The following is an 18,075-nucleotide window of genomic DNA, read 5'->3' as shown; positions in this document are numbered from 1 at the left end:
TGTCCTCACCATTAATATTATCAGACTGCTTAATACACACTGTAAAAAAAAAAGTTGAGAAAACTTAAATGTTTAAGGCAACCAGCTTCAGCAGATTTTTGAGTTTTCTCAACTTGTATTCAGTTTATACAACAAAAAGTTAAGAAAACTCAAAAAATCTGCTGAAGCTGGTTGCCTTAAACTTTTAAGTTTTTTTACAGAGCAGATATGAAAAGCAACATAATAATATCTATACAGTGCCACTGCAATGTTTGTAAAATATCAGCTTATTTATATACTGTCCATACTTGTAGGTTAAAATGAGTGTATGTTTGTGTGGGAGGAGCTCAAGGTTTTGTCAACTTCAGTGGAAGAAATCAAGAAGACAACACTTTCCTTCATACAGATCCTGATAGAAGTCTGAACTCAAACTACAGAAACATGTTACTCATCTCATCCGTTTTCATTTTTATCCTCAGTTACTGTAAGTACTGTTAGTCATACATTGTGTTTTCACACATATTTTGCACCATTTTCCAGAACATCACTAAAAAATAAATAAATCAAAAACATGCATTTTTTTACTCTAACTGTAATAATTACAGTCCTTGATTATTTATCATCTTTGCAGGTGAATCTAATGGGAATGTCATCAGACCAAACCAGCCATCTGTAGTTTTAACTGAAGGAAGCAGCACCGCTCTGTCCTGTTCATATGATGGATCAGCTTACAGTCTCTACTGGTATCGACAGAAGCCTGGATCAAAACCAGAGTTTCTGCTGCTGATTGTGAAGTCTACTAAAACTGTAGTCCCAGCTTCTCCACCTCACCCACATATGTCCATCACACTCCATGATAACAAAAGTGTGGATCTGGAGATCTCCTCTGCTGCTGTATCAGACTCTGCAGTGTATTACTGTGCTCTGAGGCCCACAGTGACAGGAAAACAAACTACACTGTACAAAAACCTTCTTGTTATTTGCCTGTTGCACAGTCACATTTCTCTACCATGATCTCTGTGATATTCCATCTTTCATATGGCATTTAAATGTACATTATCAAATGGTATTTTATTTTGCTCTATTTAGCAAGGACGTCCCTAAAGGATAATAAAAAATAAATAAATTTGAAAAACTTCATTTAGGACTATAATCATAATCAATACAAAACTGGACTACAAAATACCAAAACCACCAATCAACATCCAAGAAAAAAGAAATGCAATCTGTTCTTTGAAAGAAAGCTTGACACATTTCTCTCTGATAAATTACTAGAATGTTCAAATAAATAACTACAGTATAGATGTATTTAAAATATTTTATCTTAACACAGAAAGGTTATTGGGTTTCTATATACAAGAGATTTCCAGAGCCTTTATTACCCACAGAATTATTTTAGATTCACATTTAAGACTACTGTACTTTAGTAACTTTCAAAGGGATTCAGTACTCTAGGTGCAGATAGATATCATGTTGCTGTACAGTAACTTTTGGTTGTTTCGGTTACATCCAAAAAAGAATGACATACTTAACCAGTGGTTACCACACACTTTTTAAAATTATTATTCAATCAGATTTACATCAGAGAGCCTCAGTTAAGCATGGCTTTTGCCAGAAGGTGGAGCTCACATTCAACTTATTTCAAAACAGAGCACATGCAAACTGAGTCAGTTAGGAGGAAACTGTAAGTCTTGACTCTACAGAACTTTTGTCTCATTGATGATGTTGCTCCTGGTCCTCATGATATTTTCGCTTTGTAAGGGTGAGGAATGCATGAGAATAATTTCCAGATTATTGATTTTGACTGCATTAATGTCTTAATAAACCAACTATTTATATAGTCTTAATTAGTCCATGAATTTAAATGTTTTTAACTGATTGATTGATTTTTAATCAGATAATGCTGATGCTGAAGTAATAACATCATTCTCCTCAAAGCAGCATGTTTTGTCAGGAAGAGATGTTACACTTTCCTGCAACTACAGTGGCAATGTTCGCAGTCTGCAGTGGTACCGTCAGCATCCCGGATCCAAACCTGAAAATATAGTTTTCACACTGAGAGCAGCAGTCATTCAGAGCCCAAGCTTCGTCTGTACGCTGTGGCCAATAAAGGAATCAAACTTATGAATCTCAGCATATCTTCTACACAAATGGATGATTCTGCTCTGTACTACTGTGCCCTGCAGCCCACAGTGACAGGAAACACAACTGCACTGTACAAAAACAGACAATCAGGACACACTGCAATTACCAAACATTACCAACATGTACAATAAGGAAAAATGAAAGAAAATTAATTAAGAGAGCTGGTAACTTACATCAACCAGTGTAAAGATCTTTCAAACTTGTGGTTACAGTACTTTAACACTACATTTTCCACATAGCTTATTGTCCAAAATAAACATTTAGTTTTTTGTGAAATCATTATATAGATGATTAAACAACAGCCACACCGTATTTAAAAATCTTCATTTCAATTATAGAGTAAACTAAAATGTATTCGGTGAGTATTTGTAGGGTAAGATGAAAAAGTATTTTGTGTGGGAGGAGCTCAAGGTTTTGTCAGCTTCAGCAGAAGAAATCACTGAGAAACACTGACTTACCTTCATTGAGGAGTCTGAACTCAAACTACAGAAACATGTTACTCATCTCTTCTGTTTTAGTTTTTATCCTCAGTTACTGTAAGTATTGCTAGTCATACACATTTTGCACCATATTTATGTATGAATCAAAGACATGCCCATTTTTAAATTCATTCTAAACATAATCTATTACATTGCTTGATTATTTATCATCTTTGCAGGTGAATCTAATGGGAATGTCATCAGACCAAACCAGCCATCTGTAGTTTTAACTGAAGGAAGCAGCACCGCTCTGTCCTGTTCATATGATGGATCAGCTGACAGTCTCCACTGGTATCGACAGAAGCCTGGATCAAAACCAGAGTTTCTGCTGCTGATTGATGAGTCTTCCAAGTATGTCACCAAAGCTGACCAACCTCATCCACATATGTCCATCAGACTCCATGATAATAAAAGTGTGGATCTGGAGATCTCCTCTGCTGCTGTATCAGACTCTGCAGTGTATTACTGTGCTCTGCAGCCCACAGTGACAGGAAAACAAACTACACTGTACAAAAACCATATTGTTTCTTGCATATTGTATAATAATCATATATTTAAGCCTCCCCTCATGCAGTGTCTCATTATTTTTCCTCCTTCCTTTCTTTACAAGGTGGTCTTTCTCTGAGAACTACTGTAGCCTGCCATTTTAGCAAATGTTTTGGGGCTTTTACTTGTTATTTATTGGTCATTTAAGGCCACAACTTTTTTTTTACTTTTTTTTTTTTTTTGCACAGTAAACATAAATTGTACTATAAATTTAATCTCTCTGGACAGTGACAGTCTTTATTACTGTACCTTATTAAATACTTCTTTAATTCATCATTTCAATCTTCTTGTACAAGTTACTGTATAATTTACTAGGTCTTTTTTTTTACATTACAGTACAGTACATGATGAATTATGAGATATTATAGGAAAAAGTGATCTCACATGCATTCTCCAGAAGGTGGAGCTCCAGGAACCATCCTAGTTCAGTCTCAGTTCAGTTAAAACAGAGCAGACATACACTGAGTCAGTCATACTCAGAGAGAGAACTGGAAGTCTTGACTATCAAAATTATTGTCTTTCATTAGTGTAGATGTTGTCCCTCGTATTTATTATATTTTCTCTCCTAAAAGGTGAGTGATTCAACAAGCTTTTTATACTGTTAACAAATCTGAATTAGTCCATTATAAATGATTAATTAAAACATTGTTTGTTTTAAACAGAGAATGCTGGTGAAGATGTCATAAAACCTGTCTTGACAGAGAAGCATGTTTTGTCAGGAAGAGATGTTACACTTTCCTGCAACTACAGTGGCAATGTTCGCAGTCTGCAGTGGTACCGTCAGCATCCCGGATCCAAACCTGAGCACCTCATTATGTTCATTGAGACCATCCTCAAATCAGAGCCTGCTCTCCGTCTGACCGCTGCAGCTGATAAAGCAGCCAATCAAACTTATGAATCTCAGCATATCTTCTACACAAATGGATGATTCTGCTCTGTACTACTGTGCCCTGCAGCCCACAGTGACAGGAAACACAACTGCACTGTACAAAAACAGACAATCAGGACACACTGCAATTACTAAACATTACCAACATGTACAATAAGGAAAAATGAAAGAAAATTAATTAAGAGAGCTGGTAGTGTCCTCACCATTAATATTATCAGACTACTTAATACACACTGTAAAAAAGTTGAGAAAACTTAAATGTTTAAGGCAACCAGCTTCAGCAGATTTTGAGTTTTCTCAACTTGTTGTATTCAGTTTATACAACAAAAGTTAAGAAAACTCAAAAATCTGCTGAAGCTGGTTGCCTTAAACTTTTAAGTTTTTTACAGAGCAGATATGAAAAGCAACATAATAATATCTATACAGTGCCACTGCAATGTTTGTAAAATCTTCATTTTAATTAGAGGGTAAACTAAAATGTATTCAGTGAGTATTTGTAGGGTAAGATGAAAAAGTAGGTTTGTGTGGGAGGAGCTCAAGGTTTTGTCAGCTTCAGCAGAAGAAATCATTGAGAAACACTGACTTACCTTCATTGAGGAGTCTGAACTCAAACTACAGAAACATGTTACTCATCTCTTCTGTTTTAGTTTTTATCCTCAGTTACTGTAAGTATTGCTAGTCATACACATTTTGCACCATATTTATGTATGAATCAAAGACATGCCCATTTTTAAATTAATTCTAAACATAATCCATTACATTGCTTGATTATTTATCATCTTTGCAGGTGAATCTAATGGGAATATCATCAGACCAAACCAGCCATCTGCAGTTTTAACTGAAGGAAGCAGCACTGCTCTGTCCTGTTCATATGATGGATTTGTTAACAGTCTCCACTGGTATCGACAGAAGCCTGGATCAAAACCAGAGTTTCTGCTGCTGATTGATGAGTCTTCTAAGTATGTCAACAAAGCTGCTGATCAATTTCTCTCGCATATGTCCATCAGACTCCATGATAACAAAAGTGTGGATCTGGAGATCTCCTCTGCTGCTGTATCAGACTCTGCTCTGTATTACTGTGCTCTGCAGCCCACAGTGACAGGAAAACAAACTACACTGTACAAAAACTTGTTTCTTATTTAAGTCATATTTGTATAAGGGAGGAGCCTCCTCACGTGCAGTGTCTTTTCCCATTTTTCCTTTCTTTTGCTGTATAAATGTTTTCTTTCTCTGAGAACTACCATTTAGCAAATGTTCTGCACCATTTACTTGTTAATTATTGGTACTATATTGTATAGTCGTGTTTGTAGGCTACCTCACATGCAGCGTCTCTTTGCTGTAGGCCTATAATGTTGTCTTTCTCTGAGAACTACTGTACCATTTTAGTAAACGTTAGGGTACCATATACTAGTGCATATACCGGTTCATACATACCGAATACCGGTGTTTATTTTTCTTATGATATGAATTTTTAAAATACCATAATACCGGTGTCATTTAAATAATGTTCGGAACGCGACACTGTTTGAGAGGGGTCTCTTTTCACTATTGCATTGTGGCGAGGACACAGCTGTATGTGTTACTAAGCATGAAAGTTCTGATGCTGTAGAACTAGTAGAACGTGATGACACAGAAGAACTCATCCACAATATCCACCGCACACTGCCATCAGCTCCCGCATCTCACACACACGAGCGCGACTTTAGCACTATATTTACCCAGACAGCAACATAGTTTTGGCCCAGATCCACCCCACATCTGGCCCGTGTGAAATCCATGCGGGCCAGATGTGGGCTGGATCTGGGCCGACACTGCTTGCTGTCTGGGTAGCAACTTTCAGACCCTTTTAGCAGCTTTTTTCTATAGAATATAGAAACTGATAAACCTAGCGACTTTTTTGGATAAACCTTAGCTATGGTATGCTTTCTGCGTCTGTTCTGTGCAGTGAGCGGCAGAGAAGCACCGCATTCAGCTGGCCATAATGCAGCAGACTCGTCAGTAAATGAGTACAAAACAGTGTTTCCAAGCACCTGCCGCTAACTGACTGTTTGGAATTATAAATATGAGCATAGTTCGTCTGTTAATATTATGCACTTTTTAGTTTATTGTTTTTTTTTTCAGTTTGTTACTCAGAAGCAGGCAGTGCACTGCATGAGACAAAAAAGAAACATAGCCAAAACCACCGCATAGCTGCTCTTTAGTGTAACGTTAGATGCATGTTGATTTTATCAGACGATGTCACGATTATAAATGAGAGTGACTCCTGGTTAACGTATTAATGGGTCGTGTTTAGTCACTATTAGTGTGGAATTTTTCTACAATATTCGCTCATCATGACAGTAAAATATGGCCTTCTAAGTCAATCTACTGCAGTTTTTCCTCTCTCAATCAGTAGAAAATGTGGTTAACACTCGGTCATGCATGAAAAAAATAAATACCGCCATATACCGTGAAACCGGTATAATTTTGAAAAATACCGTGATATACATTTTTGGTCATACCGCCCAGCACAAATATTTCAAACATTTGCTCAATTAATAATTTCATTCTTCTTACTATAAAATTTACTAGGCCAAAGGTTTTCACTAAGCTTTTATTTGTTGTTCATGACACATCGCTTAAACTACAAGATTTTGTAGCAAAAGGTGATTTCGCATGCATTCTCCAGAAGGTGGAGCTCCAGGAACCATCCTAGTTCAGTCTCAGTTCAGTTGTTTAAACACAGAGCAGACATACACTGAGTCAGTCATACTCAGAGAGAGAACTGGAAGTCTTGATTCTCCAAGTTATTGTCTTTCATTAGTGTAGATGTTGCTCCTCGTATTTATTATATTTTCTCTCCTAAAAGGTGAGTGATTCATAACAAATATTGTGGAAATGCTTTTTTTTCTGCTTTTTATACCGTTGATTGTCTAAATTATTCCATTAGAAATGATTAATTAAAACATTGTTTTAAACAGAGAATGCTGGTGAAGATGTCATAAAACCTGCCTTCACACAGAAGCATGTTTTGGAAGGAAACGATGTTACACTGATCTGCAGCTACACTGTCAGTGTCAACAATTTACAGTGGTACCGTCAGTATCCCGGATCCAAACCTGAGCACCTCATTATGTTCTTTGAAACCAAGTCTCAATCAGAGCCCGCTCTCCGTCTGAACGCAACAGCTAATAAAGCAGCCAAAAGTATGACTTTGACCATCTCTTCTACAGAAGTGAAAGACTCTGCCATGTACTACTGTGCCCTGCAGCCCACAGTGACAGGAAACACAACTGCACTGTACAAAAACTGAATGAGAAGTATTTTACAGAAGATGATGATGCACAATGCATAGTTTAGAACTACATTCTAAACTGGACACTCAACTGCAAAATGTTGGAATTAATTTTAAATGCATGTACAAGTGGTAGAGTGTCCTGATTTCCTTAAATATCAAGACTACCTTTTACAGATATGAAAAGCAACTTCATGCTTGAATCATTTGACATCTGTTACAGTGCCAATGCAATTTTTGTATATCATAAATCAGAGTGACAAAATGCCATTTTAGCTTGTAGACTACAGTTTGTTCATATATTAACCATACTTGTATGGTGAGATGAGCAAGTAGGCACTGTGTGGGAGGAGCTCAATGTTTTGTCAACTTCAGTAGAAGAGCTCAAAGGGTTCCATCTCAGTTTAGTCATTGTCTATCATTAGTGCAGATGTTGCTCTTCACATTCATTATATTTTCTCTCCTAAAAGGTGAGTGATTCATAACAATTACTGTGGAAACACTGTTTTTCTCTTTTTTATACTGTTGACAATCTGAATTAGTCCATTAGGAATGATTAATTAAAACATTGTTTGTTGTAAACAGAGAATGCTGGTGAAGATGTCATAAAACCTGTCTTGACAGAGAAGCAGGTTTTGGAAGGAAATGATGTTACACTGATCTGCAGCTACACTGGCACTGTTCGCAATTTACAGTGGTACCGTCAGTATCCCGGATCCAAACCTGAGCACCTCATTATGTTCTTTGAAACCAAGTCTCAATCAGAGCCCGCTCTCCGTCTGACCGCTGCAGCTGATAAAGCAGCCAAAAGTATGACTTTGACAATCTCTTCTACAGAAGTGAAAGACTCTGCTATGTACTACTGTGCCCTGGAGCCCACAGTGACAGGAAACACAACTGCACTGTACAAAAACAGAGTGAGAAATGAAATTCAAGATGAAAAACAAGATCCGTATTTTAAAAACTAATTATGTAACCATTAGAACGAATTTGTAAACAATATAAAGTAATAAAACTTAAACCACTCAAAGTACTTAAACTAGATTATTTTAATCAAAATTAATATAATAAAGCCAGCTTACCAGCTCTAAAGGTGTTGTACATAGTTAAAATCCATAACAGAAAGATTACAAAGTTTCAGAGTGTTCCAAACCCTGTTTAAATAAAAATGCTGTATTCTCAGCAGATGCAAACTTCACTGAGAAGTGACTATGCTGCATTCCAATTCCCAGCATACCAAATGACATACTTGATACACCGTATCCAGAATATTAAATGCAGAAGCTTTGTACTAAACTTTGCATAAAGGAAGAACATGGAGAACCTCTGAAGTATGTGTAAAGCTATGAAAGTAATATATGAGAACAAGTGGGTGGAGCTAGCTGAGGAGAAAGTCACTCCAAACAAAAGAACGACACAATGCCTCCGAAGACAGAAGAAATCTTCACAAAAGCGATGATGTTGCTCTGTCTGTTCATACTTTTCAGTCACTTTGGTAAGAAATTAGCTTTAATTGGTTGTTGTTTTAGGGTAAAAAGAAAACTACTTCCTGTTTTTTACCAAGTATTACTAAGTATTATGTGCTAAATGTATATCTTTACAGGCGAAACTACTGGGTATGGAATCAGACCAGACAAAAACAACACAGTGTTAATGGAGGATACAAACATTACACTGTCATGCTTATATGAAGGCTCAATAGACAGTTTGTTCTGGTACCAACAAAAATCTGGATCAAGACCAGAGTTTCTAATAATGATTGATGAATTTTCTGGATATGTGACAGAAGCCAATCCACCTTACCCACATCTGTCAATCAAGCGTGATAAAGTACAGAAACATATTTCTCTGGATATCTCCTCTGCGGCAGTTACGGACTCCGCTATGTATTACTGCGCCTTGAGGCCCACAGTAACAGGAAACACACGTACACTGTACAAAAACCCTTACTGTATGTAACAATCCAGAGTGACTGTGCATTTGAAATGTAAACTTATTTCTACATGAAATGTGAACTGCTCTATTTATTTTGTGATTCTGTCTTCGGTCTTTGAAGTGTCTGTAAGTGTGCGATTTCCAAGCTGCACTACTTTGGTGTTCAGATGGGATCTTCAGTATGGAAGAAGCATTTCATGGATGAATGAGAACAACAAATCAACCACAATCTCAACAACGACATCTTCAAATATTCACACTCTGGAAAGTCCTGCAACCAGTAGCCTATATCTGACAGCAGCTACAACGAGTGCTCCAAAATATCCATCATTTTGGCGAGAGACAAAAGCTTACACCCCAAGTCTTTCTGAAAAGAACACTGAGGTTTTTACTAACCACAAAGTGTGCATTTAGCACAATTCAGAACCCACACAGACCACAGGATGAGCATGCTCTGGCTGATGGGCTCACTAACATAGGGTGAACAAACATCTTGGTTTTCAGGGACAGTCCCAGTTTTTGGTGTCCTGTCTCTGGGAATGTCCCCATTTTACACCACAAACAAAACACCACACAAACACACTGCAAAAACCATTACCAACAGAGCCCGCTGGTTAGCAGGGCAAACGTGTAGGGAACAGTTTCACTACTAGAAGGTGCTTAAAGCTATATGGATTACTTTAGCCAGGAAGAATTTAACCTGAATGAGAGCAGAACATTACAATCAATTAACAAAAGAGACTGGTTTCAGAGTAGTCACATAAATTAAAGTAATACTGTTTGTATTTACTATATAAAAGGACCTGAACAGGGTGCAGGATTTTGTATGTATACAGTTCCCGAATCCTTCCTGGAAAGTTAATTCCCAAACACACATAACAATACCAAGGGGGTGAAATATTAAGAAAATACAAATAAAAAATGTAATCAACTAAGCAACTATACTTTCAACAATTATACACTTGCAGAAAGCATATATAATTTGTTTTTAAAGTGAGCCTAAAATGCTCAATAATAAGCCTAAATTCAGGATAGTAAAGATACACTTTCTAAAGCACAAACATAAAATAACATTTGGAGAAAAAAAAAAAAAGTCACGAGAGTACTGTATACAGTAGTGAAAATACACATTCACACTTGAAAATGAAAACATTACTAGAATTTAGAATTAGAAATTCTAGAATTAGACTAGAATTAGAAAACGTTAGAAATATTTGTTAAATTTTATTTATTAACTATATTTTTTTTGTGCTGTTTTGTTCTTTTTGCTTCTAATATTAGTATATGGCATCCACAATAATACTATTAATATATACAACATTTGATTAATAGATAATAACAAGTGAGATATCAATGATATATTGACCACTGAACTAAGAATTGTCCCCAGTTTACATTTCAGAAATCTAGTCAGCTTACACTTACCTTTTCTCCAGGCTAAACGCCATTTTCTTCAGTGGGTATATTCAGGTAAAATCCCAAACACCTCTGGCCCATTTCCAGTTATCCTGTTTTCCATACACTTGTATGAAAAATAAAATGAATAAAGCCTGTAAAGAAAAAAAAATGTTGTTCTTCTTCCCCCTTGTTGCTCATATGAACTATGCTGTGCATAAAGGGGCATTCTGCATTGCGTTTAAGAGGTGAACACGTCAAGACAATTTATTTCACTAACAACTAATTTAATTTAAGTTGACGTGATCACACGCTTTTAATAAATTAACGTACAGCTGTGGAGAGCGTGTAGCATCTTCCAGTCGCCGACAGCAAAACTGACATGATCAGATCCGGTTGACAGGATCCAAAATCTTTAGAATATACGACGCTGATCTCATATCTCCATCTCTGTTGAAGCTGAATATTTAATCTTGAAATTAAAGCCAACAGCACCACCTTGCGTTCAGAATGCTTTGGTGCAAGGTTATTTCTCAAATTGCCAATAAACTAATTTTATATTCTGTTCTTTTAACAGAAATGTGGGAATATTGTAATAATATTTCACAAATTTTAATGTATTTTTGATTAAATAAATGCGGCCTTGGTGAAACTTAAAAACATGAAGAAATTCAGAAATCATTTTAATATGTTGATTTGCTGCTCAAGAAACTTTTCTGATTATTATCAATGTTGAAAACAGTTGTGCTGATGAATATTTTTGTGGAAACCGTGATACATTTTATTTTGCAGGATTATCCGGTAAATAGAAAGTTCAAAAGAACTGCATTTATTTGAAATAGAAATATTTTATTAACATTATAAATGTTCTTTGCTTATGATCAATTTAATCAATCCTTGCTGAATAAAAGTATTAATTTCTTGAAAATTAATAAATAAAAATGAAAACATAAAAATCTAACTGACCCCAAAGTTTTTAATGATATAGCGTAGTTGAAATATTTGCAGATGTGCAAAATTCATTACTGTGGACCTAAATGCATTTATCTCATGCATGTCGTTTGAAACACTCACAGTGACTTTGTATGACTTTAAAACAGGGTTTATCATCCATTTATAAGAACAAACAAACAAAATGTAGGGTAGAGAGGGGGAAAAAGCTTTTTTTCTGAAACAAAAGTTAAATGTGTTCGGAAAAGTTATCATTGTTTTAGTGACAATGACATCAATTATAAACCAAGTATGAAAAATGATCCAGAGTTTTCATGTTTAAAAATTAAATTTGTGCAAAGGGGGCGTTTTACCCCACCTATGGTCATTTTTAAATAAAAAATCAAAATATTTTTAGTCAACCAACTATTTACACTCTCAGAAATAAAGGTACAAAAGCTGTCACTGGGGTGGTACCTTTTCAAAAGGTACATGTTTGTACCTAAAGGGTTCATTTTGGTACCTATTAGTACTTAAAGTGTACATATTTGAACCTAATAGGTACAAAAGTGTACCTTTTGAAAAGGTACCGCCCCAGTGACAGCTTTTGTACCTTTATTTCTGAGAGTGTAGAATACAATTGATGGAAAAACAAAGGATTTAATGTTCAGAACAGAATAACTACAGTAATTCCCCTTGCTCCCTGGGGGCGTTTTACCCCACTGACTATGTTTGAGAAAAAAATTATGTCATTCTGAAAATATAATTATAGTTTTATTAAATAACACGTACTCCCTATCTACAGGCTCTACTGTTCTCATATCATGTATAACCGTGATGTTCTTCAAAACAACTTTTTTTCTTACTGCTGAAAATGAGATAATTTACTGTGAAATCCGTTTTCTCTCCGGTACATCACCAGTGTAAACTTCATGGTGAAAACTTCTACATCACTCTTTCAACGTAGTCCATAGTTAAAATAAAAACCAGATTATCTTGTGGTTATTTTGGGGAAAACAGTAGGGGGGGGGGGCGTTTTCCCCCACTCTACCCTTAATCTTACAGATGACATTTGAAAGTACGACAAGAAACGCTGATGAAAGGCTGTTTAAAGCTCATTGCTCCTGATCATCACAGACGTCTCGTCTCTCAAGCACAGCTGAACACTTGAGCTCAGTCACTGAGAAAATGGCCTGATTCATTCATTTCATCATGAATGAATCATGTTTATTTCACATTGTTATTTGTATATAATGTAATAATATATTTTTTTGCTAAATTGACTGAGTGTAATTATTATAGTACACAGTTATTCTTTTTGTGTAATGTTTGACTGTTTTCTATAAGGGTCAAATAATGTTCTGGTTACTTCACCTGGCCACAACAAAAGAACAAATTTCATTTAACTTGTAACTGAATATTACACGTTATAGGCTACTATCACCTTGAAAAATACCATGCATTTTGATAATATCACACATGTACAACAGTTGGTTGATGATCATTTCAATATTCTTAAAAGTTGCACAATAAGTGATTTTACAAAATCCCAGAGTGTTTCTCTGAATTTGTTAAAGCAAAGGGAAGGAACTCTGGTTCGGGTTTTAAATATATTCATTAATTAATGTTCCTTTTGTGAGATAAATGCATACATTCAGGATCATGTCGTTCTAGACCCTCAGTCCTCGGTTTGCTCTCAATCTACTAAATCTGTCTGCTGCCTTCGGCACAGTTAATTAACAGATCTTTCTGTCAAGGCTTTCACATTTTTTATCTACAATATTTTGCTTTATCAAATTATCATCTTTTTTTTTGTTGCAGCTCTCCCTGTCTCCCTCCACTGGCTTTTAGCACAGCTGCCTGCATCAAATTCACTCAGATGTAATATACACTTGGCTCACATATAGATCTATCACTGCATTTGAACCCTCTTACCGACTATGTTTCCTGCAAGTCTGTAAGTCCGTTGTAGAGCTGCTGTGATTTTGATTTTATATGAAGTTGCTAGCAGGTAAAGACACATCTGCTTCGTCAAGCACACAAACTCATATTCTTGTGGTATTTCAAATGCTTTTATTAACTTCTTAGCAACTTAATTTTTAAAAACTGTTGTAAAATTAATGTTTGATGTATAAGTGTGTGTAATTTATGTTGTAGAACAAAGTGTGAAAGTCACTTTTGTGATGTTAACAGACCTTATTTTACTCACAAATGAAAAACTGTTATTCTAAAAAAACTGTATATGTATATACAGTGTAATGTTATACAATATAATGTAATATATATATATATATATATTCTAAGATACTGTAATATATATGTTTGTTTGTATACAGACATACATACATAATTTTTTTTACATACTTTATTTAGATTTTCTCCACCTCAGCAGGTTACAGCATACAATTACAGATATAGAATGATTGAAGAATGATAGAATGATTGATGACATGTACATGTACTTATTATACACAAATAAACAGCAACTCTGAACCAAAACAACAACTAAAAAAGGGTAGTGAATAATAGGCTAATATATCAACATAATGATATTTAAAATAAAAAATAATAAATAAATAAAATAAACAGTTAAATAAATATATAGTGTATACATACATACATTATGTACACTATAAATAAAAGTACAAAAATAACAGGTATAAATATGTAATTTATGTAGATTAAAATGTGAAAGTCTGAAATTAAAAACTGTTATTCTAAAAAATATATGAAAAATTATTCAAATTATTCAAATGAGTGCGTGTTTTTTTAATGTGTGTGTGTGTGTGTGTGTGTGAGAGAGTGTGAGTGAGTGAGTGAGTGAGTGAGTGAGTGAGTGAGTGAGTGTGCGTGTGTACCTGTTTTTCTATTCTGGTGGGGACTTAAACCTGAATACACACAGACTCATGGGGACTCGTGTCACGGTGAGGACCTAAATTGAGGTCCCCACGGGTAAACAAGCTAATAAATCACACAGAATGAAGTTTTTTGAAAATCTAAAAATGCAGAAAGTTTCCTGTAAGGGGTAGGTTTAGGTGTAGGGTTGGTGTAGGGCAATAGAATATACGGTCTGTACAGTAGAAAAAGCATTACGCCTATGGAGAGTCCCCACAAGGATAGCAAACCAGACGTGTGTGTGTGTGTGTGTGTGTGTGTGTGTGTGTGTGTTATTTATTCTAAGATATACTGTACCCTAATATAGGCCTATATGTTTGTTTATTTGTATACATACATAGGCTACATACATACATAACCTACATATTTAGGATATAAATAAAAATACAAAAATAACACTGCATGAAAGTGGTGTTATAGGCACTGTTAAAGCTATATAAAAACCAACAGAATGTTTTTTAGTAGGCTATGTGAGAATGAAAGAACAAAAGGATTTGGTTATATGTAGAGGGTGATCTAAACACTGCTAATCATAAAAAGCAGCAAACCATTGAATATTACAATCAATAAATTATGTTATAATAAATAACTGTAAGAATAAATGAGAACATGAAGTATTTTCACACAATGCCAATATCAATTGTGAGTCCAAGAAAATCGCTCAAGAAAACCAAAGCGACTTTAACACTCATGAGTGATTCATGGTACAATGGCGTATTCTAGTGTTCATTTTCAAGCACTACATGTAGTTTTAAGCACAGAACTGCAGATTGCAATAAGGACAATAGGTGGCAGTAGGTACTTAGTTTTGATTAGGAGGATTCTCTTGCTGTAGGCCCTCTGTTGGAGACTTCTGGCACTGTCTTCACATCAGGAGTCCTGCAGATTTGCTGAGGAATTAGTCCAAACCACCGACGCCTGATGGCAGTTTAGAGGTCTGGTGATCTGTACAAGGCTTTATGAATGTGTTTTGCACATGAATGCGCATGCACAAATGGCATGTCATGAAATGCTGATGCATATATTACATACTAATGATTCAAATAAATACAAACAAGAGGATATCTTTAAAATAAAGACTATTATTTTTGTACAAAATACAATGTGAAATGCAATGCAAAATGGGAATAAATAAATAATTCATTTAAAACTGTAACACAATTAGTTTTTTATTCACACTTCTATATGTGTGCGTCTTACACTGGTACTTATTTTACTAAAATGAGCAAAATGTTTATCATGAATCATACTTTCAAGGAAAGCATAAAAGTTAAGCATCGGAAAAAATCATTCACAGAAACAATAAATCACTCTTTCTGTTTTGCAGAGTCTTTTATATGTGAAGTACATTTGATGTACTTTTATGACTAATCACACCCTCTGTTTCAGTATTAATAATGTTTATGGAAATTACAAAGAATATATTCAGTAGATTCAACAGTATAAAAACCCTAATGAAAGAGGAAGTGTGTGTTTTAACTCAATTATTGTAGGTGAACTAGGCCTACATGATGACAGATTATAAGGTTCATATTATAGACCAAAGTCATGCATGTGCTACATCTCTCCTTCTCTGCAAGCTGCAAAATGTGCAAAATGTGCATGCATCAGTCTTCCTGTCCTCATTTCTGTCACCCACCCACACACACATGCGCAAACACACACATCCTGTCTTGCTTGCCTCACAGACGAGAAAAAACAACCACAGACGTATGTGACGTAGGCAGGAAGTTAGGCATTATGTCTTATTTCTGCACAGCGCCCACTTCCTGTGGAAAATAATATACTAACCCCATTGATTCGAATCATCCTACTTACCTACTTTCAAAATGATACCAGAGGTTAGCTTTAGTTAGCTTAACTATAATTAGAATGAAACTGTTTTTTTAATCACTTTTATTTCTACATAATTTATAGCTTGGGTTATTGCATTACAGCACCATCTTCATAAAAAAATATGTTTGTGCATGTAGTAAAATAATCATGATTTGAACTGCACAATGAAAACAATAATATCAACTGCTGCGGTTTTAAACAGTTTATTGCAGTCCTCTAAAAAAAAAAAAGCTTTAAGCAATGACATTTATACATTTCATCATACATTTCATGCATTTTATAGTACAATAAGTTTCTAGACGCATTCAGGTCAAAACACCTGAAGACACATCTAAGAATAAACTATACCTTTTTGAAATGCATATTCAAAACTGTCAGTTTTTTTTTTTCTGATGTTTTACAACAGTTAGGGGTAGATAGTATCAGAATGCAAAATTTTATTTTGTGACTCTCTGTAAGTTTTGGAAAAAGTGTGTGAGATTTTTCCATGTGGTTGTTCACCAATTGCATTTTTTGCCCTTTTCGCTTATATCATTCGGCTTGCTGGAATCCACCTACTGTATAATACATTTCATAGTTTCATAGTTGTGCTGTTTTCAACTTTAAAACCACATTGTATATGCATGTAAAAGGAAACAGTACCACTATATAATAATATAATATTCCTAACAATAATCATAATCCCACGTACCTTCTTTCAAAATAACGCTAGAAGTATCTTAAGGGCGTTTAAGGTGTCTTTTAAAAAGAACTATAATTATGCTGTCTAGCACTATTATTTAAATGATTTCTAGCCTGGATTATCACATTAATACAGCACCATGAAAAAGGACTACACACACACATACACACAAACATTTATGTATGCAACTTAAGATGCAGTAATGCTGCAGAATTAAACATATGTTTTTTTTAAACATACAAAACCATTTGCACAGTCTTAATTTAGATAGACCTGTCAAAAATAGCTTAAAAAAGGTCAAAAGAGCAGAATAATTTAGCTAATGACCTAGTTCTGTGTGATTTAGATTTCCCATGAACAAACACTACAGCTCCATGTAAATTATGTCATATTAACACGTTGTTTCTGTTGTGATAAATAATACAAAAATATGATTTTAAGACTGTTTTGATTTATATCTATACTAGTCTGCTAGTTAGTAGTGCTGTTGTTGTTATTTGTGCAAAAACTTTCAATTACCAGAAAATTCCTGATAAATGACACATTGCTAACATCAAAACCCATCACATAAAAACTGCAGTGTACAGGTAAACTTTGTTTCACAGTTGTTCACAACTGGTTCCTTTTAATTTGCATATTAACTTTGCATAATTACTTTGAAATCCTTTCCAAATGTTATTATTTTTGCAGTACGTGTTTCATAAGGGTCTGAAAAAATGCCGGTCAAGGGCCTTACAGCAGTATTATTTATCTTGCCTAAAGCTTGCATTTAAATATATATCAATTTGCTCAAAATTGAACAAAATTAGAGGATACATTGTTGTGACGTTGTGTCACTTAATCAAAAGTGGTACTTTACAACCACTGCTTCCGAATCATCATTGTCCTGCCCCTAAAATGTCTTTCATCACCATGAATGCTTTTTATTTTTGCAAAAGGTGTAATGAGGTCCTCCTGACCTCGTGTACTGTATTTAAGGTCACAAGGCTATAGTGCTCACCTCTCTGCATACTAATGAGATAGACCTTATAAAACAGAATGACAACAGAATAATGGAACTTGGGTTACAATTCTGGTCTGTCCTTATTAT

The 18,075-nt window shown here is 35.0% G+C and overlaps 1 pseudogene and 3 gene segments (V, D, J or C); all 4 read left to right on the top strand.

Annotated features, from left to right (window-relative positions):
- The first annotated feature begins 181 nt into the window (after nt 1-181).
- LOC131530231 (T-cell receptor alpha chain V region CTL-F3-like) lies at nt 182-1,193 on the top strand. The segment is given in 2 exon segments: nt 182-463; nt 611-1,193. Coding segments are annotated over 2 exon segments (426 nt in total).
- A 2,488-nt stretch (nt 1,194-3,681) lies between these two features.
- LOC131528239 (T cell receptor alpha variable 25-like) lies at nt 3,682-4,195 on the top strand (annotated as a pseudogene).
- Nucleotides 4,196-4,543: 348 nt separating this feature from the next.
- On the top strand, nt 4,544-5,197 carry LOC131530311 (immunoglobulin heavy variable 3-30-3-like). The segment is given in 2 exon segments: nt 4,544-4,703; nt 4,826-5,197. Coding segments are annotated over 2 exon segments (399 nt in total).
- Nucleotides 5,198-7,731: 2,534 nt separating this feature from the next.
- Nucleotides 7,732-8,574, top strand: LOC131530239 (T cell receptor alpha variable 17-like). The segment is given in 2 exon segments: nt 7,732-7,782; nt 7,898-8,574. Coding segments are annotated over 2 exon segments (423 nt in total).
- The last annotated feature ends 9,501 nt before the right edge of the window (nt 8,575-18,075 follow it).

The sequence above is a fragment of the Onychostoma macrolepis genome, chromosome 02 (assembly GCF_012432095.1).
Source record: "Onychostoma macrolepis isolate SWU-2019 chromosome 02, ASM1243209v1, whole genome shotgun sequence".
Classification (NCBI taxonomy): Eukaryota; Metazoa; Chordata; class Actinopteri; order Cypriniformes; family Cyprinidae; genus Onychostoma; species Onychostoma macrolepis.
Note: the sequence above shows the minus strand (reverse complement) of the source record. Positions and strands in the feature narration are given on the sequence as shown.